The 27529-nt window shown below is 44.2% G+C and overlaps 1 protein-coding gene across 1 annotated transcript in view; it reads right to left on the reverse strand.

Moving 5' to 3' along the window:
• The window catches only part of rnpepl1 (arginyl aminopeptidase like 1), a 72812-nt gene extending 45579 nt beyond the window's left edge, over positions 1-27233 (reverse strand). Inside the window, exons 1-2 of the mRNA XM_072255195.1 lie at positions 26526-27233; positions 199-339 (exon numbers count right to left, since the gene is read on the reverse strand). Of these exons, the coding sequence (XP_072111296.1) occupies positions 199-339; positions 26526-26987 (603 nt within the window). The 5' untranslated portion in view covers positions 26988-27233. The remainder of the gene's footprint in view (positions 1-198; positions 340-26525) is intronic.
• Between the last annotated feature and the right edge of the window lie 296 nt (positions 27234-27529).

The following is a 27529-nucleotide window of genomic DNA, read 5'->3' on the forward strand; positions in this document are numbered from 1 at the left end:
AGTTCAAATATTCAACCACTAGCAGGATGATTAAAAAACCTGGAAAGTATTCAATATCTGACATCAGGCACTGTTTTGTTAGCTTTCAAATTGATCTGTTGTCAATATGAAACACTGCAGCATCAATTGTTTCAATTATTCATAGAAAATAGCATGTGGTAGCAATAATTAAAATGCAGTTAACAGTAACTCTCCTACCATGACCGTAGCAGAATAGGTACTCTTGACTGCAGGTGTATCGAAACAGGGGAAGAAGGATCTGTTGCACACTGAATGACCATGTGTGAAGAGGAATGGTTTGGAGTTTCCACTTGTTAATTCTGGATCCAGCCACCAAATCTGAGTGAAAGAAAACAGAAAACTGTTCATTTAATTTTTTTTTCCCAGTTGAAGTTACTTCAAGAACTTTTATCTTGATTTCACGTTTAAAAAGAGATCAGAAGCAAACCGGCTGTCTGTTAATCACTGATTATATTTGCTGCTGTTCAGAGGCTCAAACCTGGAACCTAACTTTTTACACCCACATCGTCAGCAGCAATTTCTGTTTGCGTGCTGTATGTCACCATTTCTTTGTGCTAGTGTACTGCTTCCATTGCTTCATGAATCAGTTAGTGGAAATATGTTTACGTGGTGCTTTGACAGCCAGCACCAGACACCATTAAAAAGATCGAGAACTTGTAACGTCTCGTCTGAAATAACCTGTAATTCCTGGTCCACCACATCTTTCACAGGAACATGAATAAAACAACCAACATGCATTGCAGATGTCAGAGATTAATATTTCATATGATATTAGGAGTGATACTTCAACAACAGGCTCAAAAACATCAGCTGTACAATGTGCTGGAAAAAGACAGTCAAAAACTACACACAAGCAATTGGTTCAAGATTATTTCAGGGGTTCAAAATGAAAGGACAATTTCAAACTTTTCAAACAATTATCTAAATGTTAGGTCAGCTATTTTTCAATGCTTCTCATCAGGTTTAATATCATTTATTAAAAGAGTTTTCTTACACCATCAGTTTTCAGTAATATATTGTAGCATTACAAATGTACAAAAAGGAAATTCATAGAAGAATATTAAATAAAATTTGGTACAAAGATATTTAATGAATAGTTTGGATTTTCATAGGAACATAGAAAACCTACAGCACAATACAGGCCCTTTAGCCCATAATGCTGTGCTGAATATGTACTTACTTGAGAAATTAACTAGGATTACCCATAGCCCTCTATTTTTCTAAATTCCAAGTACCTATCCAGGAGTCTCTTAAAAGACCCTATTGTATCTGCCTCCACCACAGTCACTGGCAGCCCATTCCACGCACTCACCACTCTCTGCGTGAAAAAATTACCCCCGACATCTCCTCTGTACCTACCTCCAAGTACTTTAAAACTGTGTCCTCTCGTGCTAGCCATTTCAGCCCTGGGAAAAAATCTGACTATTCACACAATCAATGCCTCTCATCATCTTGTACACCTCTATCAGGTCACCCCTCATCCTCTGTTGCTCCAAGGAGAAAAGACTGAGTTCACTCAACCTATTCTCATAAGGCATGCTCCCCAATCCAGGCAACATCCAAAATGATATTGTATTTGTTAAGTAGGGGCCGTGCACAATCCTGATTTGATGGAGACAGACGTGAGAAGCATGGAGGAACATCTGGAGAAACTTCTGAACTGCCTGCTTCGCTGCCATTGCTACTGTGCGATCGAGAATCTCCGGAGGGGAAGGCCCCAAATCCTCAGCTTTGCCTGTTGCCGGGGCCAGGGTCAAAGTGCTCGGCAGAGATGGTGCTCGGTGTTGGAGGCTCAAAGTTTTCGGACGGACTCAAGAGTCGGCTGTGATCGGGTGCTACCAGGGTGCTGCATCAGCAAGTTTGCAGTACTGGACGTTCATGGCAGGAAGAGAGTTTCCCTCCCTTCTACCGTCTGCGTGAGATGATGGGACTTTCGAGAGACTTTGAGACTTTTTTTTACCGTGCCCATGGTCTGTTCTTTATCAAATTACGCTATTGCTTTGCACTGTTGTAACTATATGTCATAATTATGTGGTTTTTGTCTGTTTTTTATAGTCTTGGTTTGTCTTGTGTTCTGTGATATCATTCTGAAGGAACATTGTATCATTTCTTAATGCATGCATTACTAAATGACAATAAAAGAGGACTGCGTGTCCTCATAATCTAAATCCTTGTTAATCTCTTCTGTACCCTTTCTATAGTTTCCACATCCTTCCTGAAGTGAGGTGACCAGAAATGAGCACAGTACTCCAAGTGGGGTCTGACCAGGGTCCTATACAGCTGTAACATTACCTCTCAGCTCTTGAACTCAATCCCATGGTTGATGAAGGTCCCTGCTTCAGGATTGCTGTCCCTGCTGGGTAAGTGACCGGAGCCGGCTCCACCTGGAAATTGATAAAGGAGGTGGTGGCCGAGCTGAGAATTGAGGGGTCGGTACAGAGGGGCCCCCCAGGGGACGGACAGCGCAGAGGGCTGAGAGAGGATGGGTGGCTAGTAGCGTGTGCTATAACTGTGGGAAAGAGGGACACTTCCGGTGGGAATATGAGCGGCAGGGAACCCCTCGGAGAGTGAGTCCTCGGGCATCCAAGCAGGGAGAGGTGTTGGGAAACTTAGAGGAGACCCAGTAAGGGAACAGCCTGGTATCTCTGGGGGAACACATTCCCAGCCATGTACCAAGGAACCCCTGAAAGAAAAAAAGCCCGATTCCGGAAGGATTAGTGGAACCCCGCTTCAGTGTGTCGCTACGGATAGAGGGAAACTATGCTAAAGCCATACTCGACACCGGGTCGCAGGTCACGTTACTATACCGTTCGTTTTACAACCAGTATTTAAAGCATTTGCCCTTGACCCCATTCAGTGCACTGGAGATTTGGGGCGTCAGTGCGGGTGATTATCCGTATGATGGGTATTTGTCCGTGAGACTGGAGTTTTCAGAAGCCAAGGTGGGAGTGTCTGAAGTCCTGGAGACGTTAGCGCTGGTTTGTCCGGACCAGGTTGAGACGGGCGGTGCTTTGATTCTGGTGGGGACCAACACCCCTGTGACGCAGAGGCTCATGGGAGTCTATAAGGAGAAGGCAGGTGAGAACTTTTTGGGGACTCAGGCTGTGCACCCAGTGCTTCGAACTGCTTTTGAGGAAGTGTGGAGCTGCCCTGGGCCGGATGCTGAATTTAAACGAGGGATTGTGTGGTGCACCCAGTCGAAGCCTAAGGTAAGAAGGCCCGGGGAAGTGGGGAGAGTGATGGGAACCCCTAGATCTCCTGGAGTGCCTGATGGCGAGGCCCTTTTAGTGGACACCCCAGAAGACCTCGAAGGGGAGTCATGTTTTCCGACTGGGGTGCTGGTGAGGCCCGAATTGCAGAGGCCCGCGGTGGTACAGGCGAGCAGGATGGCAGTGATTGTCAGGAGCACCACGAAGAGGAAAATCACCTTTAAGAGAGGGATGTCACTGGTGCATTTGTTCCCGGTGACGGTAATGTCTAGTGCCCCCGTAAGGCCCGCTGGGGGGGAACTGTTGGAAAACAGGGGAAAGCTGACTGCTGAGGCCTTCAACTTTGGGGACTCTCCTGTGCCGGCAGATTGGAAGCAAAGTCTAGTGGAGAAGATGTTGAAGCTGGAAGATGTTTTTTCCCTTGGCAAGTTTGATGTGGGTTGTTCCAAGAGCACTTGCCACACCATCCGGGTGACTGAGGACACCCCATTTAGAGAGAGGTTGCGGCGACTGCCCCCTGCAGATGTGGAAGATGTGTGGCAGCACCTGAGTCAGTTGAAGGAAGCTGGGATCATCTCTGAATCCCGAAGCCCTTGTGCATCTCTAACAGTAGTAGCCCAGAAGAAGAACGGCAAAGTACACATGTGTGTGGACTACAAGACCCTGAACCAGCGCACTGTCCCTGACCAGTATACAGTCCCAAGGGTTGAAGACGCGCTGGCCTGTCTGAATGGGGCGAAGTGGTTTAGTGTGCTGGATTTGAGGAGTGGATATTACCAGATACCGGTGAGTGAGGCCGACAAAGAGAAGACGGTGTTTATGTGCCCTTTGGGATTTTTCCAGTTCAAAAGGATGCCCCAGGGCATATCTGGAGCCCCTGCCACCTTCCAGAGGATCTTGGAGAAGATGGTGGGGGATATGAATTTGCTTGAAGTGTTGGTGTATTTGGATGACTTGATAGTATTTGGATCTACCTTGGAAGAACACGAAGCGAGGCTACTGAAGGTGCTAAGCCGACTGAAGGAAGAAGGGTTAAAACTTTCCCTGGACAAGTGCCAGTTCTGCAAGACGTCAGTTAGCTATGTTGGGCACATAATCTCGCGGTATGGAGTAAGATAGAAGTGGTGACCACATGGCCGAGACCCCAGACTGTGAGCGCTCTGCCCTCGTTCCTCGGGTTCTGTGGTTATTATCGGAGATTCGTGAAGGGCTACGCCAAAGTGAGTCATCCCTTGAATCAGCTTCTGCGTGGTTACCCTCCCTTGGGAAAGAAAGGGAAAGGGAAAAGGGGACGGGAGGTTGGAGAACATCTCAATACGTCAGAGCCCTTTGGACAGAGGTGGGATGCTAACTGTGAGGAGGCTTTTAAATCGCTGAAAGAGTTGCTGACTCAGGTACCGGTGCTGGCTTTTGCAGACCCCCGATTACCCTATGTACTACATACCGATGCCAGCCAAGAGGGTTTAGGGGACGTCCTGTATCAGGATCAGGGCACCGGGTTGAGGCCTGTAGCGTTTGTCAGCCGGAGTTTGTCGCCCTCCGAGAGAAACTATCCCACCCACAAGTTGGAATTCCTGGCATTGAAATGGGCGGTGGTGGATAAGCTGAGTGATTATCTCTATGGAGCCAAGTTTGAGGTGAGGACGGACAACAATCCGCTCACTTACATCCTGACCTCGTGAAACTGGATGCTACAGGTCATCAGTGGCTGGCAGCATTGTCTGTATATGATTTCAATCTGAATTACCGGCCAGGGAGTCGAAATATCGATGCGGACGCTTTGTCCCAACGGATGCATGAGGAACTGGAGAGGGACGAGGAGTGGGAGAGCTTTCCTGCCACTGGGGTGAAGGCCATGTGTCAGTTTGCCATCACCATGAAGGCCAAGGAAAAGGGGAGGCCGGATCGCGCAGTGGACTCATTGGGGGCTTCTGATAATGCCCTGCCCCAGTTTACTGTGACCTGACCACACTGAAGGCCAAGCAGCTGCCAGAATTAATCCTGGAAAAGTGGCAGCTGCTCAACAAGATGACCCGGGCATTGGTACTGTCCGGTACGCGGTGGAAAAAGGGGATTTGGTGTGGGCAGATAAGATGAAACACATTTCGGTGCCTCCCTTACTTAGGGAATGGCCTTGGTTGAAGTTGAGGAACCAAATTCTATACCAGGTAACTTCACCCCCAGACCGACCTCGGTGTTGGCAGTTGGTCCTGCCTGAGAAGTATCGAAAGATTGCATTGAAGTCACTGCACGATGATTCTGGACATTTGGGGGTGGAAAAGACCTATGGATTTATCAAAGACAGGTTTTACTGGCCCAGGATGAATTCGGAGGTTGAAGAGTATTGCAAGTCGTGCATCTGTTGCATACGCTGGAAGACACTGCCTGTGCAGGCTGCTCCTTTGTCACACCTTCAGAGTGCAGGGCCCCTGGACCTGGTGTGTATGGATTTTCTGTCCATAGAACCCGATGCCAGCAACACAGCGAATGTCTTAGTCATCACGGACCACTACACTAGATATGCTCAGGCTTTTCCTACCAAGGACCAGAGGGCGACTATGGTGGCAAAAGTGTTATGAGGGAAGTATTTTGTTCATTACGGCCTTCCCCGGCAGATACATAGTGATCAGTGATGGGACTTTGAGAGTAAGCTCATCTATGAGTTACTGGGCATGCTGGGAGCTGAGAAATTGAGGACCACGCCCTATCATCTGCAGGGCGATCCCCAACCTGCGAGGTTTAATTGGACATTGCTAGACATGCTCAGGACTCAGGAGATCAGCAAAAAGAGCAGATGGAGTTAACATGTTGGGCATCTGGTTCAGTGTTACAACTGTACACGCAATGCGGCTACTGGGTATTCGCCCTTTTATCTGATGTTTGGGCGCGAGGCGAGGTTGCCCATTGACCTCTGTTTCAGGACTGACAGGGGTGACGAACAGCCGAAGCCTTATCTGAAGTATGTGTCTGACATGAAGAGAGCTGAAAAGGGCTTACGAATTGGCTGGGGTTGCGGCCGCCAAGCAGAATCCAGGAAATAAGAGGTGGTATGACCAGAAAGTGAAGTTCTCCCAACTCCTACCAGGAGACCGAGTCCTCATAAGGAATTTGGGACTACCTGGAAAGCACAAGTTGGCTGACCGCTGGGCGGCCACACCCTATGTGGTGGAGTCAGATACTGAACCTGCCGGTTTTCCAGGTGAGGCCAGAGGACAAGAAGAGGCCTGTCAAGGTACTTCATCGGAACTACCTATTGCCCCTGGGACAAGAGGTGCAGGTAGACCAAGAGCCCAAATTGGAGTCTACGCCTAGTACGAGGGCTGTGCGGAAGCATGGGGCGAGGGAAGAGCCCACTGTGAAAGAGACGGGGCCGGGCTCAGCCCCAGAAAGGAATACTGATTCGGAGGATGATGATTTGGCTGAGTGGTACATGCTGCCGTTCGCTAACTTCCCCGTGATGGAGGAAGAGACTCCAGGCCCTTCTCCCACTACGTCAGGTGAGGTGAGGGGAGCTGTTGGTGGGCAACAGGGAGTGCAGCAAGACTCTGGGGGAGAGGAAGTGGGGCCTGAACCCGAGACAGGGGGCTCCGAGTTATAGAGGGGTTTGAGGGACAGATCGTGGGAGGTTCCGCCAGGTAGCCCCACAGTGTCTCCAGCAGTATCTGAGCCAGAGGAGCTAGAAGAGGGGGTATGGAGGTCTCAGAGGCTTAGGAACCCCCCGGATAAGTTGGCCTATGTAGCGCCTGGGGAGCAGAATGTGATCTCTACTGTTTTGGGCAGTTATGTCACTGCTTTCTGCACGTGGATTTGGCTCTGTGTTCTGCAGGAAGGGTTGGCGAATTATCCGAACGTCATGAGGGCATGACTAAGTTCGGTGTGGGGAGAATGTAGTGTTTCGGAATATTAACTGTTTGTTAACTGCTAATAATAAAATGGCTTCTCTGTAGTGTTATAATGAAATGGCTTCCCTGTAATGTTAACTGGTGAGGCAATGTTCTTTGTAGCTGAAATGTTTGGGTTATAAATATAGATAACGGAGGAACTAACCAATGGAAGCCTTGTTATTCTATCTGTATGTGGGGGAACCGGGGTTGATGCGCGGGCTTTTGAGCGAGGAGGAACGAAGAGAAAGAACGTGCTGGACGCTCTCTCGTAGATCACCATGTTTGGTCTCAGTCGGAGGGTCGAGGAGTTCGGAGGAGATTGAATGGTGGAGGGAAGACTCCATTAATTGAGCTCCAACGATTGTGCACGAATTGGTTGAACTCTGATAAGTTTGGCACCTCTGTCTTCCCCCTGTTAATTTGTATCTCTATTAACCACATAGTCACAGTAAGATTTATAAAGTGTAATCAGTTAATCGTACATTGTGTGCGGTCTGATAATTTATGTGTGAGTTTATACCAGGGTGCATTACACAGCATCTACGCAAACATGAGACATGGTTTGGTGGGTGGACGGGGTTTCCCCTAGACAAACATGAGTCGATAGCCCTAAGCGTTACATCTATATGCTCAAGCTTTTCAGTCCACTGTAAGCCATCCCTATATTTGCCAAGATCCTTTTCCGTAGTGAATACTGAAGCAAAGTATTCATTAAGTATCTCTGCTATTTCCTCCAGTTCCATACACACTTTTCCACTGTCACACTCAATTGGTCCTATTCTCTCACGTCCTATCCTCTTGCTCTTCACATACTTGTAGAATGCCCTGGCGTTTTCCTTAATCCTACTCGCCAAGGCCTTCTCATGGCCCCTTCTGGCTCTCCTAATTTCATTTTCAAGTTCCTTCCTGCTAGCCTTATAATTTTCTAGATCTCTATCATTACCTAGTTTTGGAACTTTTCCTAAGATTTTTTCTTCTTGACTAGATTTTGAACAGCCTTTGTACACCATGGTTCCTATACCCTACCACCCTTTCCCTGTCTCATTGTAACGTACCTATGCAGAATGCCACGCAAATATCCCCTGAACATTTGCCACATTTCTTCCATACATTTCCCTGAGAACATCTGTTCACAATTCATGCTTCCAAGTTCCTGCCTGATAGCTTCATATTTCCCCTTACTCCAGTTAAACACTATCCTAACTTGTCTGTTCCTATCCCTCTCCAATGCTATGGTAAAGGAGATAGAATTGTGATCACTATCTCCAAAATGCCCTCCCACTGAGAAACCTGACCAGGTTCATTTCCCAATACCAGAACAAGTACAGCCTCTCCCCTTGTAGGCTTATCTACATATTGTGTCAGGAGACCTTCCTGAACACACCTAACAAACTCCACCCCATCTAAACCCCTGCTCTAGAGAGATGCCAATCAATATTAGGGAAATAAAAATCTCCCACCATGACAACCCTGTTATTATTGTATCTTTCCAGAATCTGTCTCCCTATCTGCTCCTCCATATTTGTTACTTTTGGGTGGTCTATAAAAAAAAAACAAGCAGGAGAGTTATTGACCCCTTCCTGTTCCTAACTTCCACCCACAGAGACTCAGTAGACAATCCCTCTATTACTTCCTCCTTTTCTACAGCAGTGACACTATCCCTGATCAACTGTGCCATGCCCCCACCTCTTTTGCCTCCCCAACTTTCCTTTCTGAAACATCTAAAGCGTGGCACTCTAAGTAACCATTCCTGCCCCTGAGCCATCCAAGTCTCTGTAATGGCCACTGCTCCAAGTACAGATCCACACTCGAAGCTCATCCGCATTGTTCATGATACTCCTTGCATTAAAATAGACACATCTCAAACCATCAGTCTGAGCATATCCTTTCTCTATAACCTGCCTATCCTCCCTCTCACACTGTCTACAAGTTTTCACGATTTGTGAGCCAACCACCCCTTCCTCTGTCTCTTCAGTTTATGGCCTAATGGCAGCACTACTAAAGGAAATTCTTATTCGTTCCCTATGTAATTGTCAAGAAGGCCAAGACTTGCCCACAAACAATAGTCACAAACTTATTGACAGGTTGTCACCAGGAAGTTTCTAACCATACATCAATAATGGACTCATCATAGGGCCAGAGCAGAGGACTACAACATTGCTGAAATTTCCCAATATTTAATGAGAAATCTGCCCACTGAACCTGTTCAGCTTTGACACAGAAACATAGAAAACCTACAGCACAATACAGGCCCTTCAGCCCTCAATGCTGTGCCGAACATGTACTTACTTTAGAAATCACCTCGAGTTACCCATAGCCCTCCATTTTTCTAAGCTCTATGTACCTATCCAGGAGCCTCTTGAAAGACCCTAATGTATCTTTGACATGCTGCAGGGTAAGGGACACCATTCATTTGAATGAAGGTGACAAGCTGCTAGGAAGACAGGCAAGTTTCAGGTCATTTACAGTGCCTATAAGAAGTATTCACCCCCCCCCCACCCTCCGGAAGTTTTCATCTTTTATTGTTTTAAAACACTGAATCACAGTGGATTTAAGTTGGCTTTTTTTAAGACAGTGATCAACACAAAGACACTCTTTCATGTCAAAGTGAAAACAGGTCTCTACAAAGTGATCTAAATTTATTACAAATATAAAACACAAAATAATTGATTGCATAAATTATTGACTGTCTATTCACCCCCCTTTAACATGACACACCAAATCATCACTGGTGCAGCCAAATGGATTTTGAAGTCACATAATTAGATAATGGAGCAAACACGGGGATATCTGCAGATGCTGGAATTCCAAGCAACACACATAAAAGTTGCTGGTGAACGCAGCAGGTCAGGCAGCATCTCTAGGAAGAGGTACAGTCGACGTTTCGGGCCGAGACCCTTCATCAGGACTAACTGAAAGAAGAGCTAGTAAGAGATTTGAAAGTAGGAGGGGGAGGGGGAGATCCAAAATGATAGAAGACAGGAGGGTGAGGAATGGGGCCAAGAGTTGGGCAGTTGATTGGCAAAAGGGATACGAGAGGATCAAGGGACAGGAGGCCTAGGGAGAAAGAAAAAGGGGAGGGGGGGAAAAGCCCAGAGGATGGGCAAGGGGTATAGTGAGAGGGACAGAGGGAGAAAAAGGAGAGAGAGAAAAAGAATGTATGTATATAAATAAATAACAGATGGGGTACGAGGGGATGGTGGGGCATTAGCGGAAGTTTGAGAAATCAATGTTCATGCCATCAGGTTAGAGGCTACCCAGATGGAATATAAGGTGTTCTTCCTCCAACCTGAGTGTGGCTTCATCTTCACAGTAGAGGAGGCTGTGGATAGACATGTCAGAATGGGAAGGGGACGTGGAATTAAAATGTGTGGTCACTGGGAGATCCTGCTTTGTCTGGCGGACAGAGCGTAGGTGTTCAGCGAAACGATCTCCCAGTCTGCATCGGGTCTCGCCAATATATAGAAGGCCACATCGGGAGCACCGGACGTAGTATATCACCCCAGCCGACTCACAGGTGAAGTGTCGCCTCACCTGGAAGGACTGTCTGGGGCCCTGAATGGTGGTGAGGGAGGAAGTGTAAGGGCATGTGTAGCACTTGTTCCGCTTACAAGGATAAGTGCCAGGAGGAAGATCGGTGGGGAGGGATGGGCTGATCAGTGTCAAAAAAGACAAATTAAATCCACTTTGAGTTAACATTGTAAAACAATAAAATGCAAAAACTTCTGAAGCAGGGAGGTGAATACTTTTTATATGCACTGAACATTCTTTTTAAGCTATTGTGTTAAAAGACATCAAATTTCTTTTAATTTTAACCAAAATATCAATTTTAATGGGTCTTGAATAGGAGCAAATGACAAGATTCTTGACTGGTCAGACAGCTGTCAAGTCCATGAGAATGATTTAGCTGGCTGTCAAGGCATTTCTATGGGTGGGGTTGCCATTTAAGATTGAAAAGACCAATCGCTTTCGAGGATGTTTCATTCACGAAGCTGTTGTCAAAAAAATTCCTTCCAAGTATGTATGGATCTCAACCTGTAACTTGCGGGTGGTTAAAAAAAAACTGAAGAGCACTTTGGTTCCACTTTAAAACAGAACTGTCCCAAGGTCCTTTAGAGTTGCCACAGTCCCTGTAACAAAGCTGTAAGCGTGTATTCCGTCTATGAAAAAAGCACAAGTGTGTATACTGGTGATTGCCCAACAGAGAAGGAAACACTGAAGTTTACTATGCAAAAACCATAATCAGGGATTAAGTGCTGAGTGTTAATGCCAAGCAAGTATCTTGCTGAACAAAAGTAGCATTTGATGATTTTGATATCAGTAACTTGTTCATTAAGAATTCAAGAAAACGAATTACACAATATTTTCAGCACCAGTCCACAATCATCGCAATGCTGACCTTTTCCCCAAACTGTTTTCTGATAAGCACATCAAGTACAGAATACGCTGAGCCATAACAAGTGGAACAAGTATTATCATCAATGTCACATTCAAATTACAAAAAAATTATGAAATACATTTAATTTTGAATAGTTTTTGAGAAACAAACCTCACTTCCCCTGTAAAAAGTAAAACAGTAAAAATAATAAAGTGCCCCAAAATTCTGTCCAGTAGATCTACTATTGCTTACTATTTGATGGCGGTTACACTGCATTACTGGAGATACTTGGTACGATCTCACAATTCTTGTAATCTTTTTTGCCCCATGAAAGTCACAGGAAATATACATCTACAATGATTGAGTGTGGTAACTGCACGAGCAACTACAGAAATTCATAGCGTCAGTCATCATTCCCTGGAAATGCTTACATCAGTTATACAGGTGTCCCCCTGCTTTTCGAACGTTCGCTTTATGAAACCTCACTGTTACGAAAGACCTACATTAGTTACCTGTTTTCGCTAACAGAAGGTGTTTTCACTGTTACGAAAAAAGGCAGCGCGCGAAAAAGCAGCGCGCGCCCCGAGCAGTCAAGCTCTTCCCCCAGAACTGCATTCTAGTCGGCATTGCTTAAACACGTGCCTGTGAGCAGCCATTAGCAAGATAAGTTCTAGGTATCGGAAAAGCCTAAAAGAGCTCGTAAGGGTGTTACACTTAGCGTAAAACTAGACATAATTATGCGTTTCGATCGTGGTGAACGAAGTAAGGACAAAGTGAGTTTGGCTTGTGGAAGTTGACAAAGATAATGTTGAAGAGGTTTTGGCATGCCATGACCAAGAACTGATAGATGAAGAGCTGATGCAACTGGAAGGGGAAAGGATAACAATCAAAACCAAATGCAGTAGCAAACGGACCGAAAGTGAAGTCGTCCAAGAACTGAACGTGAAGAAGATGACCTGCCTGCCCTGATGAAAACAGACGACGATGAGATGACATCCCAGTATCCCACCTCCCCAATCCCCAGGCCGCAGACCGATACATTGTCGCGGGGAATGTAGCGGTGGCCAGGACGCACCCAGCACATCTTTAAGAGAAAAGCCAAAATAAACAAGCTAATTAATTAGGTGCTGCCAGGCACGTAAATGTCGGCCCAGATCAGAGGCGATTGCCGATTGCGTCACCTATGATCTGGGCTGACACTTGCGTGCCAGGCAGCACCTAATTAATTAGCTTGTTTATTTCGGCTTTTTTCTTAAAGATGTGCTGGGTGCGTCCCGGCTACTGCTGCATCCCTGCATGCTTTGCAGATCGGTATCGGTCGGCGGCCTGGAGGGTGGGGGCCACTGCACCACCCCAACCTTCGACAACTCAGCCTAACACACCATCATCAGTGTGCTTGGCGCTGTCTTCCTGACTCCCGTAAGCGGTACTACACTGTACATACATTATTTCTACTTTATATAGGCTGTGTATTTTTATGTGTTATTTGGTATGATTTGGCAGCTTCATAGCTTAAAGGTCACTGGAGAGAGTATTTCTGCTGAAAGCGCTTGCATGAGATTTTCGCTATGGAGAACAGTGCGGCAATGATTATGGAAAAGTATTTCTACTTTATATAGGTTGTCTATTTATCATATCATTCCTGCTTTTACTATATGTTACTGTTATTTTAGGTTTTATGTGTTATTTGACATGATTTGATAGGTTATTTTTTGGGTCTGCAAATGCTCACAAATTTTTCCCATATAAATAAATGGTAATTGCTTCTTCGCTTTACGACATTCCGGTTTACGAACCGTTTCATAGGAACGCACTACTTTCGGATGGTGGGAGAAACCTGTAACTAATTCACTATTGTTTATATTTAATAATAAAATGAACCTTTCTGTAACTTGGCATGATTTCTAATTCTAAGTTCAAAGTTTAAAGTACATTTATGTCACCATATACAACCCTGAGATTTCTTGTGGGCATACTCTATAAATCCATAATACAATACTAACTATAATAGAATCAATGAAAGACCTCACCAACTTGGGCATTGAACCAGTGGGCAAAAGACAACGAACTTTAAATACAAAAAGAAAGAAATAGTAATTAATAAATAAATAAATAAATAAATAAGCAATAAGTATCGAGAACATGAGATGAAGAGTCCTTGCAAGTGAATCCATAGGTTGTGGGAACATTTCAATGATGGAGCAAGTGAAGTTCAAAAGCCTGATGGTTCCGGGGTAATAATTGTTCTTGAATCTTGTGGTGAGAGTCCTGAGGTTCCTGCACCCGCTTCCCGATGGAGGCAGTGAGAAGAAAGCATGGCCTGGGAGGTGGGGGCCCTAATGATGGACACTGCTTTCCTGACACAACACTTTAACCATTATGGACTGGACCGTATGCACTATAAAAAGGAAGCAAAGATTGCCTATTCTCTTGATATCATCATGTAATTCAGGAGATAATAATGAAACTCTTGATGGTTTGAGGGAACGAAAGACTCCTTTATGGATTATGCAAATAGCAGAAACATGGTTTTCAATTGCGTGAAAAAATAATGTTTATTTTCATAAACATATGGGGTTTCTGCGTTAACTGTTGGTTGAATCAAAGGTGGTTATGAATCGGCATATTGGAGGGAGATTGAAAGTCTGGTTGAGTGGTGCCACAACAACATCCTCTCACTCAATGACAGCAAAGCCAAAGAGCAGCTTTATTAATTACAGGAGTAAGAAGCTGGAGGCCCATGAACCAGTCCTCATCAGGGCAACAGAGGTGGAGAGAATCAGTGGCTTTAAATTCCTTTGCATCAACGCATCAGATGTGTCCTGACCATCAGATGAGACTGACCACAAAGGCACAACAGTGCCTCTACTTTCTTAGAAGTTTGTGTAGGTTCAGCACATCACCAAAAACTTTGACACATTTCCATTGATGCACAGTGGAAAATATCCTAATTAAATTCGTTGCTTCATGGCCTGGTATGGAAACACCAATGCCCGGGAACGGAAAAGGTGACAGAAGGTGGTTGATAACAGCAGCCCATCACAGGCAAAGTCCTCCCCGCCACTGAGTACATTTACATGCAGCATTGCTACAAGAAAGGAGCATCCATCAAAGACTCCCTCCTTACAGGCCATATCTCTTCTTGCTACTATCATCAGACATGAGGTACACAAGCCTTACAGTGCCTACAAAAAGTACTTACTCCTCTGTGAGTTTTCAAGTTTTATTGTTTTACAACATTGAATCAGTGGATTTAATTTGGCTTTTTTTTGACATTGTTCAACAGAAAAAGACTTGTGTCAAAGTGAAAATATATCTCGACAAAGTGATCTGAATTAATTACGAATATAAAACACAAAATAATTGATTGCATAAGTATTCACGGTCTTTAATATGACACACAAAATCATCACTGGCGTGGCCAATTGGTTTTAGAAGTCACAAAATTAGTTAAATGGAGATCACCTATGTGCAATCCAGGTGTTACAATTGATTATAGTAAAATACACTGTATCTGCAAGGTCCAACTGCTGGCAAAAACTACACCATGAAAATAAACGAACACTCCAAGCAATTCCAGGAAAAGGTAATTGAAAAGTTATAGCATCCGTTAGTCTCTTGAGACCATGGATTTGCGCCTTGGAAGGTTTCCAGGGTGCAGGCCTGGGCAAGGTTGTATGGAAGACCAGCAGTTGCCCATGCTGCAAGTCTCCCCTCTCCATGCCACCGATGTTGTCCAAGGGAAGGGCATTAGGACCCATACAGCTTGGCACCAGTTTCATCGCAGAGCAATGTGTAGTTAAGTGCCTTGCTCAAGGACACACACGCTGCCTCAGCCAAGGCTCAAACTAGCGACCTTCAAATCAATAGATGAACACCTTAACCATGTGGCTACATGCCAACTTGAAAAGTACAAGTCTGAAAATGGAAACAAGAAAATTTCCAAGTCACTGAATATCCCTTGGACTACAGTTAAGTTAATCAAGAAGAAATGAAATGAACCTGGCACAGCTGTAAATCTGCCTGGAGCAGACTGTCCTCAAAAACTGAGTGACCATGCAAGAAGACTAGTGAGGGGGGCCACCAAGAGACCTATGACAACTCTGGAGGAGTTACAAGCTTCAGTAGCTGAGATGGGAGAGATTGTTCATACAACTGTTGCCCAGGTGCTACAACAATCACAGCTTTATGGGAGAATGGCAAAGAGAAAGCCACTGTTGAAAATAACTGACATGAAATCACGGCTAAAGTTTGCCAAAAGGCATGAGTGAAGTCAGCTAGAAGGCTGTATGGTCTGATGAAATCGAAATTGAGCTTTTTGGCCATTAGGCTAAATGCTATGTTTAGCAGAAGCCAAACACCGCACATCATCAAAAACACACCATCTCTACCATGAAGCATGGTGGTGGCTGCATCATGCTGTGGGATGCTTCACTGCAGCAGGCCCTGGAGGACTAATGGAAGTAGAGGGTAAAATGAATGCAGCAAAATACTGGGAAATCCTGATGCAGTCTGCAAAAGAAAAGCAACTTGGGAGAAAATTTCTTTTCCAGCAAGACAATGACTCCAAATATAAAGCCAAAGCTACACAGGAATGGCTTAAAAACAACAAAGTTAATGTCCTGGAGTGGCCAAGTCAGAGTCCAGACCTCAATCAGAATGAAAGTTGTGGCTGTTCATGGGGACACGATCCCCATGTCATCTGACAGAGTTTAAGCAGTTTTGTAAAGAAGAATGGGGAAGAATGGGGAAAAATTGCAGAGTCCAGATGTGCAAAGCTGATAGAGACCTATCCACATAGACTCAAGGCTGTAATCGCTGCCAAAGGTGCATCTACTAAATACTGACTTGAAGGGGGTGAATACTTATGAAATCAATTTTGTACTTTGTATTTGTAACTAACTTAGATCACTTCAGAGATGTTCTCACTTTGACACGAAAGTCTTTTTCTGACGATCACTGTCCAAAAAAAGCCAAATTAAATCCACTGTGATTCAATGTTGTAAAACAATAAAACATGAAAAACTTCCGGGGGGGGGAGGGGTGAATACTCTTTATAGGCACTGTAGGTCCCAAATCACCAGGTTCATTAAACGTTACTATCCTACCACAATCAGGCTTCTGCAGACTCACTTTCAAGAACTCCTTACAACTCTTGTCCATATTATTTTTATTTGCTCAGTTTGTCTTCTTTTGCATATTGGTGTTTGTCAGTCTTGGTCTGTTTATACAGGTTTCCCCACTATCTGAAAGTAGAGTGTTCCCATGAAACCTTTCGTAAGCTGAAATGGTGTAAAGCAAAGAAACAATTACCAGTAATTTATATGGGAAAAACTTTTGAGCATTCCCAGACCCAAAAAATAATCTACCAAATCATACCAAATAACACATAAAACCTAAAATAACACTAACATATAGTAAAAGCAGGAATGGTATGATAAATGCACAGCCTATATATAGCAGAAATAATGTACGTACAGTGTAGTTTCACTTACCAGAATCGGGAAGACAGTGAGCACATTGGAAGGTTCACGCATTTTTCTATCATACAGTTCTTTGTAAGCACTCAAAACATCCTGCAAACCTGCCCTAAACCTACGTGCCCTTTCAAAATTAAAGTCATACTTTTCAGCAATCATTGCAGCTCTGCCAATCATAGCGAAAATCTCACGCAATTCAAAGCTATGGCGGCTTGATGCTGAGATGCTGAGTGTAGTTCCCGGGGAAGGAGCTTGGCAGCGTTGCCTCTATAACAGCTCGCTGCAAAACAAACACTGAACGCTATTTTCGCTTATTGCCTTTTTTCCTAGAAGCGGAAATCCTCTTCGGGATTTCTTTCGGTTAGCGAAAACAGGTACTAATATAAGGCTTTCGTAAAAGTGAAGTGTCGTAAAGCGAACTTTTGTAAAGCAGGGGAACACCTGTACATGGTTCTTCGTAACATTCTATTATATTTCTTTTCCCTGTAAATGCCTGCAAGAAAATTAATTTCATAGTAGTACATGGTATCGGGCTCCTGGACCGGCTGCAGTGTTGATCTGGTTCCATGGCTGTTGCCTGCAGCTGGAGGGCTCCTGGATTACTTGTAGCCCTGAACTGGTTCCATAACTGTGGATTCAATTTCTGTGTCTTTTTGTTTATGTTTCTATTGTTTTTGTATGATTTGGTTTTTTTTTGCATATTGGGTGTTTGGTAGTCTTTATTGTGTGAGTTTTATTTTCATGGATTCTATTGTGTTTCTTCATTTTGCGGCTGTCTATGAGGATATGAATCTCATGGCTGAATATGGTATACATATTTTGATAATAAATTTTACTTTGAACTTCGAAATACTTGCTTTATAGCCAGCCCAACCAGAAATGATTTGTCAATAGGCAGGGAGAGGAATATAAAACACAAATAGGTCAACCTATCGCTGGTATCTGTTTCACTATTGAGTTAGATCATGATAACATGCACCTCTTCTTCATTTAGCCAACTGATTATGTATCAAATAGCAGATCTACGAGATCAGCATGGTTTCTTTACTCCACCTTAATTAAAACACCAGGATCACAATCTGAACCCAATGTGTAATTAAACATCTTATAACTATGACAACATTGGGAAAATGAACACTTTTGGTCCCCATCATAAGTTTCCCAAGATATTGACTCAGTCCCTCTCCCAGGCTACCTGAAAATTAACTGGATTATTTGCAACCTTCATAGCATATACGGCGCAGAGCTGAGATTTTGTCCAAATTTCTAAGCTAACTACACTTGATTATTTTGATTAATTCCTGGCCAGTCTACTTTTAATACACTTGAGGTCACAGCATTCAATTCACCTGCCACTATATTGGTTCCCATTTAGTTACATTTCCTTCTTGTTTTCAAATCCTCCCATGCTCTTGGCCCTTCCAACCTCAGTAATCTCTCCAAGCCTTCCAAGACAACTGTGTCTTTGATTCTGGCTCAGCCCACCACTGGCAGCCTTTAGCACAGGGATTTCTTCCCTGGACCTCACTTCCTCTTCATTCCACTTTGCTCTTTTAAGATTTCCATTAAAAGCTACATCTTTGCCCCTATACCTCCTACTGAGCTTAGTAGTTGAAAATCACCTTGAAAAACCTCAGGATATTTTGTCAAGGTAAAGGCACGTTCTAACTTCCATTTATATAATAAGTGTTATGGCAGAAGAGGTTGTTGATTTTGTCCTCACTGGGTTCAATTCCCAGTTTTTCTCTGCAACCTTGTGCCAATCTAAGTTCTATTCCAAAACTATGACTGACAGGTTTTCCACCTTCCTCACAGGCAGAGGGTTCCACAATCATTCTGAGCAGAAAACTTATTCCCCCCCTCATGGTAGCATAGCAGTTAACATCAGCAGCCAACCAGAAAAGACCATCTTTATTCCCACTCTTTGCCTCCCATAGAAAATGATTGCTGACACATATACAGGACATTTACGAAGACAGGTGTGAAAAAAGGGCCCAAAGGATCATTGGGGACCCGAGTCACCCCCAACTACAATCTATTCCAGCTGCTACCATCCGGGAAACGGAGCATAAAAGCCAGGACCAACAGGCTCCGGGACAGCTTCTTCCACCAGGCCATCAGACTGATTAATTCACGCTGATCTGAGTGTATTTCTATGTTACATTGACTGTTCTATTTATTATAAATTACTATGATTGCACATTGCACATTTAGACGGAGTCCTAACGTAAAGATTTTCACTCATGTATATGAAGGATGTAAGAAATAAAGTCATTTCAATTCAATTTTTACCCCTGTAGTTTCTTAACTCCACACACAAGAACTCTACATCTTCCGATCCTACGTCACCTCTTTCTATGGATTCGATTTCATTTCTTCTGCCTGTCCTTTCGATACAATGTTCATCCTTGGATGTTAATCTCCCAACTATGATCCTTTTTCAGCCATGACTCAGTGGTGCCCACAAACTCATACCTGCCAATCTGTAACTGCGCTAGAAGTGGTCCCCAACCACCAGGCCGCAAAGCATGCGCTACCGGGCCGCTAGGAAACGATATGATTTGGCGATATGAGTCAGCTGCACCTTCCCTCATTCCCTGTCACGCACTGTTGAACTTGAAATAACCTACCAAATCATACCAAATAACACATAAAACCTAAAATAACACTAACATATAGTAAAAGCAGGAATATGGTAAATACACAGCCTATATAAAGTAGAAATAATGTATGTACAGTGTAGTTTCACTTAACAGAATCTGGAAGATGAAGCCAAAACTGATTTGTAGAAAAAAAAAATTGGCACATACACGCACGCACACACAGGTGCCCAGGCAAGGCTTCATGGTCGTGGTAGCCTTTCTCAAGGTAAACACAAGTGTCCCATATTTGACTGCTACTTTTGTCCCTTATTTGGGAGTGAGAAAGTTGGCAACCTTACTTGAACGAGCCCCCCCCCCGCCCCCCCCGTCGGCCAGTCCGCAAGAATATTGTCAATATTAAAGCGGTCTGCAGTGCAAAAAAGGTTGGGGACCCCTGCACTACAACATCATCTACCGCATTCCGTATACTGTACGAGGGGTGATTGATAAGTTCGTGGCCTAAGGTAGAAGGAGTCGATTTTAGAAAACCTAGCATATGTATTTTTCAACATAGTCCCCTCCTTCATGTACACACTTAGTCCAGCGGTCCTGGAGCATACGGATCCCTTCTTTGTAGAAGCGGTCCACAGCAGGGGTCATTGATGAATTCGTGGCCTAAAGTAGAAGGAAATTAGTTATTAACTTCAAACTTTCTGCATAATCACTCAAAGAGTTAAACTGCACGTGCATGTAATAAGAGTGTCTTGGACCTCCAGGAGTCCATAGCAGGGGCAATTGATAAGTTTGTGGCCTTAGGTAGAAGCTCTTGTTACATGCATGTGCAGTTCAATTCTTTGAGTGAAAATGCAGAAAGTTTGAAGTTAATAACTCAAGGCCACAAATTTATCAATCACCCCTGCTGTGACCACTTCTGGAGGTCCAAGACGCCAACTTCTACAAAGAAGGGATCCGTATGCTCCACGACCGCTGGACTAAGTGTTGTAAATATAGGAAAAATAAATGTGCTAGGTTTTCTAAAATTGACTACTTCTACCTTAGGCCATGAACTTATCAATCACCCCTCGTATATATACTTCTTCACCAGTACAAAAATTGACAATCAAAATGAAAATTTATATCAAAAGGGCTGGAAATATAAAGATGAGAAACTTGTTTTTCATTTGGGTTGAGTTCTGTCAGGTCCCATGTGAACGTCAACACTTTCTTCTGAGCACTAAACCTTGAACAAAGTGGGTACAAAGCAAATTCAGTGAGTAAAAGGCGGGGAGGTTTGCTAAGGCTATTGGGGAGAGTTTAAACGAGAATTGCTGGGGGGTGGGAACTGAACTGAAGAGACGGAGGAAGGGGCTGTTGGTTCACAAATAGAGAAAGCTTGTAGACAGTGCAAGAGGGAGGATAGGCAGGTGATAGAGAAAGGATGCGCTCAGACCGATGCTTTGAGATGTGTCTATTTTAATGCAAGAAGCATCATGAACAAAGCGGATGAGCTTAGTGCATGAGTGCCAGGCTATAGTTGTTTCAGAAAGGATAGGGAAGGAGGCAAAAGAGGTGGGGGTGTGGCACTGCTGATCAGAGATAGTGTCACGGCTGCAGAAAAGGAGGAAGTCATGGAGAGATTGTCTACTGAGTCTCTGTGGGTGGAAGTTAAAAACAGGAAGGGGTCAATAATTCTACTGGGTGTTTTTTATAGACCACCCAATAGTAACAGGTACATCAAGGAGCAGATAGGGAGACAGATTCTGGAAAGGTGTAATAATGAGGGTTGCCATGGTGGGAGATTTTAATTTCCCCAATATTGATTGACATCTCCCAAGAGCAAGGAGTTTAGATGGGGTGGAGTTCATTAGGTGGTCCTGACACAATATGTAGATAAGCCTACAAGAGGAGAGGCTGTACTTGATCTGGTATTGGGAAATGAACCTGGTCAGGTGTCTGGTCCTTCAGTGGGAGAGCATTTAGGAGATAGTGATCACAATTCTATCTCCTTCACAATAGCATTGGAAAGGGATAGGAACAGACAAGTTAGGAAAGCGTTTAATTGGAGCAAGGGGAAATTGAAGCTGTCAGGCAGGAACTTGGAAGCTTAAATTGGGAACAGATGTTCTCAGGGAAATGCACCGAAGAAATGTGGCAAATGTTCAGGGGATATTGGCGTGGCGCTCTGCATACGTACGTTCCAATGAGACAGGGAAAGGATGGTAGGGTACATGAACCACGGTGTACAACAAAGGCTGTTGAAAATCTAGTCAAGAAGAAAAGTTTACTAAAGTCTCAAAAAACTAAGTAATGATAGAGATCTAGAAGATTATACGGAGAGCAGGAAGGAGCTTAAGAATGAAATTAGGAGAGCCAGAAGGGGCCATGAGAAGGCCTTGTCGAGCAGGATTAAGGAAAACCCCAGGGCATTCTACAAGTATGTGAAGAGCAAGAGGATAAGATGTGAGAGAATAGGACCAATCAAGTGTGACAGTGGAAAAGTGTGTATGGAGCCGGAGGAGATAGCAGAGGTACTTAATGAATACTTTACTTCAGTATTCACTATGGAAAAGGATCTTGGTGATTGTAGTGATGACTTACAGCAAATTGAAAAGCTTGAGCATATAGACATTAAGAAAGAGGATGTGCTGGAGCTTTTGGAAAGCATCAGATTGGATAAGTCACTGGGACCGGATGAGATGTACCTCAGGCTACTGTGGAAGGCAAAGGAGAAGATTGCTGAGCCTCTGGCGATGATCTTTGCATCATCAATGGGGACTGGAGAGGTTCCGGAGGACTGAAGGGTTGCAGATGCTGTTCCCTTATTCATGAAAAGGTGTAGAGATAGCCCAGGAAATTATAGACCAGTATGTCTTATTTCAGTGGTTGGTAAGTTGATGGAAAAGATCCTGAGAGGCAGGATTTATGAACATTTGGAGAGGCATAAGGTGATTAGGAATAGTCAGCATGGCTTTGTCAATGGCAGGTCGTGCCTTACGAGCCTGATTGAATTTTTTGAGGATGTGACTAAACACATTGATGAAGGTAGAGCAGTAGATGTAGTGTATATAGATTTCAGCAAGGCATTTGATAAGGTACCCCATGCAAGGCTTATTGAAAAAGTAAGGAGGCATGGAATCCAAGGGGACATTGCTTTGTGGATCCAGAATTGGCTTGCTCACAGAAGGCAAAGAGTGATTGTAGACGAGTTATATTCTGCATGGAGGCCGGTGGCCAGTGGTGTGCCTCAGGGATCTGTTCTGGGACCCCTTCTCTTCGTGATTTCTATAAATGACCTGGATGAGGAAATGGAGGGATGGGTTAGTAAATTTGCTGATGACACAAAGGTTGGGGGGTGTTGTGGATAGTGTGGAGGGCTGTCAGAGGTTACAGCGTGACATTGATAGGATGCAAAACTGGGCTGAGAAGTGGCAGATGGAGTTCAACCCAGATAAATGTGAGGTGGTTCATTTTGATAGGTTAAATATGATGGCAGAATATAGTATTAATGGTAAGAGTCTTGGCAGTGTGGAGGATCAGAGGGATCTTAGGGTCCAGGTCCATAGGACACTCCAAGCTGCTGCGCAGGTTGACTCTGTGGTTAAGAAGGCATACAGTGCATTGGCCTTCATCAATCGTGGAATTGAGTTCAAGAGCTGAGAGATAGTGTTGCAGCTATATAGGACCCTGGTCCGGCCCCACTTAGAGTACTGTGCTCAGTTCCGGTCACCTCACTAAAGGAAGGATGTGGGAACTATAGGAAGGGTGCAGAGGAGATTTACAAGGATGTTGTCAGGATTGGGGAGCATGCCTTATGAGAACAGGTTGAGTGAACTCGGCCTTTTCTCCTTGGAGCGGCGGAGGATGAGAGGTGATCTGATAGAGGTGTCTAAGATGATGAGAGGCCTTGATAGTGTGGATAGTCAGAGGCTATTTCCCAGGGCTGAAATAGCTAGCATGAGAGGGCACAGTTTTAAGGTGCTTGGAAGTAGATATAGAGGAGATGTCAGGGGTAAGTTTTTTCTAATGGAGAGAGTGGTGAGTGCGTGGAATGGGCTGCCGGCGAGGGTGGTGGAGGCAGATACGATATGGTCTTTTAAGAGACTCCTGGATAGGTTCATGGAGCTTAGAAAAATAGAGGGATATGAGTAACCTTAGGTAATTTCTAAGTAAGTACATGTTCGGCACAGCATTGTGGGTCAAAGGGGCTGTACTGTGCTGTAGCTTTTCTATGTTTCTATGTATGGGAGCTATGAAGAGCAGTTCAGTGGGTGTTAGTTTAGAGGGATTTAAATAATGGATTTAAGTGGGATTTAAATAGACTCCATCCTGTTCAGGAGGAAAAAACAAACGACATATGACAGTCTATGAACACATTGGGTCTATCAAAACGTTTAAGTCACATTTTAATTTTAATATCAAACTGGCATCCTGGAACAGTGAGTGAGCTGGGAGAAAAGTCCACTGGATATTCTTTCTAATACAGGTCAGGATAAAAACATGCAGTATGATAAATTGCCCAATAGCACTTAAGGCACAAAGTTAGTACAGGATTCATGCTTACCCTCGTAAAGAGTGAAGAATGAGACCCTTAGTTTAGAAATATCATAAGTATTTCCTATTTAAATCAGAAGTTCAGACTGATCTCCAGTTTAAACAAGAGAATAAAATTCAAGAACAAAATGTAGCATTAGGATCTCAAGAACCAAAGACATTTTAGCAGTGTACTGCATAGCCCCTTCCACTTGTTCACGATTTATAAGACCACAAGATATAGGAGCAGAATTAGGCCATTTGGCCCATGAGTCTAGCCCATCGAGTCTGTCCCACCATTTCATCATGGCTGATCCATTTTCTCTCTCAGCCCCAATCTCTTACTTCATGTCCAAACAAATCAAGAATCTATCAGCCTCTGTCTTAAATATGCATAAAGACTTGGCCTCCACAGTCACCAGTGGCAGCAAATTCCACAGATTCACCACTCTATGGCAAAAATAATTCCTCAACACTGTTCTAAAGGACACCCCTGTATTCTGAAGCTGTGTCCTCTAGTCTTAGACTGTCCCACCATGGGAAACATCCTCTCCATATCCACTCTATCAAGACTAATGAGATTGTGGTTGATTTTTTATCTCAGTCGGTTTCCTATATTTCTCTCATGATTCTCTTGCTATCTAAATATCTTTTAAAAAATTGATCTGTTAGGAGGGGGTGAGCACGTGGCTCCACAACGGTATAGAGCTGCTACGCTCACTGTGCATCTTATAATATGCACATTCATTGCACTTTAACTTAAAATGCTCGCTGAATAGGCAAATTCATCTTCACCACAGGAACAAGTTGTCCAAAAACTCACAAGGTACCCATATTCAGAACTTTGCAGTGTGAAGACAACTTAATAAATTTTCTAAATCCGTAAATGGAATAGTAGGTTTTAAGCACTGGCATAAATCATAAATGGAACTCACATCACTGGTTATGAGTTGGCCAGATTTTGAGCATCATGTTATGAAATATGACAAGACTTTGCCACAGAACAAATGGGAATTACTGCAATATTACCAAACTTGTAGAACAAAAGGACTGGGGTTCATTCCACTAGAATAGAGAAAATTAAAATGAGATCTAAATTTCAAAGTAAATTAATTATCAAACTGCAAACATGTCACCACATACAACCCTGAGATTCATTATCTTGCAGGCATTCACGGTAAATACAAAAAGCACAAGAGGATCAATGAAAGACTGTTGACAGCCCTACAGGATGATAAAGAATCAGCGTGCAAAAGCCACCAAACTATGCAAATACAAAAAGAAGAAAAGGAATTAATTAATTAATTAATTAATAAGCAAGCAAGCAAGCTATAAATATTGAGAATTTGAAGAGTCCTTGAAATGAGCCCATAGGTTGTAGGCTCAGTAAAGAAGCTGACTAAAGAAAGACAACCGCCTCAGCCCAGAGGATAAAGGAGAGATGATAAATTGTATCATACACAGGCCATGCTATCCCTGAGCTAAAAGTTGAAGTGGGAATTACAGTAACTTTTAAAATAGATGTGGGTCAGTTGAGAGTAGATGTGGGGAAAAATAAAGAAGAAAGTAGATACTCTTTCAAAAAACCACCACAAATGAGACAGGCAATGGACCAAGTGCTGGGTGATGGACTAATTCAGAATAATAGGTGCCCAGTGGTTAGCTTGCAGATGAATTGATACAAAAGGCCCGTTTGCATGCTGCACCATTCTATGAATCTGGCCCAAGTAACCTCCTTCTGTTGTTGATGCAGCAAATGGTGCTACAGAAATGTTGACTCATCCTTTTTAGTATTCTGACATATCTTGAAAAATACACCCAGTTACAAAATAAATTGCCATTATGAAGGAATATTAATGCAGCTGGTAAAATCACAGAGTTGTATTCCCCAATGAAATATTCCATCACGAGGCAAAGTATGGATTTTAGTTAACAAAGCTCAAACACTATGGTTATGACTAGAAAGATTTTTTTGTTTTCAAATAGCAATTCATGTGGTAAAGTTTGCTATAGCAATGCATACAATACTGAACTCTGGGTTTCCCAGACTGCCAAACTATTGAACTTGGTAATGTGATAGCAGTGCACCGCAGGACATATTCTAACAAGAGCAGTGGCACCAAGTTCTCCGTACTATCAAAAGTATGACTAGTGCCAGCCACAAAATCAGCCCATCGTACTGTATATAATATGCATTAAAATAAAATTAAAGTAAAATATTATTGTACTTTTTGATGCAGTTTAGCAACTTGCCCAGTAAAAACTGCAAGTCACGTTGGTTAGATAACCAGAGTGATAAGCAGCTTCCCTCATCCCCTTAGGAGCCAGTTCGATAGGCTTTTGTTTTCCGGATGAGTGGGTGGTTGGACAACCTGGTTTAAATGTGCACCTGAGGAAGATGAACTGGAGTTTGTGTTTGAGTGAGTTTTGGACTCACTTACCGCTGGCCCGTCTGCTGTAGTGTACTTGATGATGATCTGGAAGTTGCTGTGAGGTTTGATAGCAGCCGGCAACGTTATCACCAGCGACGAGCCGTAGTCGGTGAAGGGTTCGAGTCTGTGGCTGAGCGGCCAGCTGTTCTGAGCCGAGTTACACGAGCACTTGGCGCTGACCGAGCGGATGAGCAGCGACTGGTGCGAGTCGAGGACCAGGCTCCGGGTGGCGGGCTCCAGACTCACCAGGTCCAGCACCTCGACCGCGTCGATCTGCCGCCGTCCAAAGTTAATCTCCAGCTCCAGGTGCAAGTGCCGGATCTCAAAATGCTGGAAGTTGGAAGCGGATGCGATATCGACGGGGCAGTGGGGTCCCCGGGGCTGGGGCCAGCTTCTCTCCTCGCCCTTGCCCGAGCCGGTCATAACTTTGCGGCAACAACAAAAAGTTGGCCGCTCGAAGGCAGCAGCCATGGTCCAGGAGAGAACAACAAGGGAAGATACTGGGGGAGGGGAAGGTGGGGAGAACCACCCCCAGCGCCAGAAACAGGCCGGAACCCTGCAAAAATGGCGTCGGGACCTTCCCTACGTGAAATCCATGAGCTCCTGGAGTCCCGGAGACAAAAACCGGCGACGAAGAGAGCAGATCCCACAGGCACAAGACGGAGCCCCGGCCCCGGTAAAACAGGAAGTAAAGGAGAGGCTGCAGCCGACAGGGCAACCGCCAGAGGGCATCGGGCATCGGGCGGGGAGCCGGCCAATAGGCAAAGGGCACAACTCAGGTGGCAAAGAGGGGCGAGGAGGGCAATGGGGGCAAAGCCAGGAATCAGGAGAAATGGTCTGTACATGGCAGGCAGTGGGGCAGAGCCAGTGACCAGAGAGAGACAAGACCAATGACCAGTAGTAAAAGGGAAACAAGGAGGTCAATGGAGCAAGTTCAGCGACCAGGGCAATGCCTCATCCAGAAACCAGAAGCAAAGAAGGGCGGGGGGGGGGCTGCTATAGGATAGGGTCAA

The sequence above is a fragment of the Mobula birostris genome, chromosome 4 (genome assembly GCF_030028105.1).
Source record: "Mobula birostris isolate sMobBir1 chromosome 4, sMobBir1.hap1, whole genome shotgun sequence".
Classification (NCBI taxonomy): Eukaryota; Metazoa; Chordata; class Chondrichthyes; order Myliobatiformes; family Myliobatidae; genus Mobula; species Mobula birostris.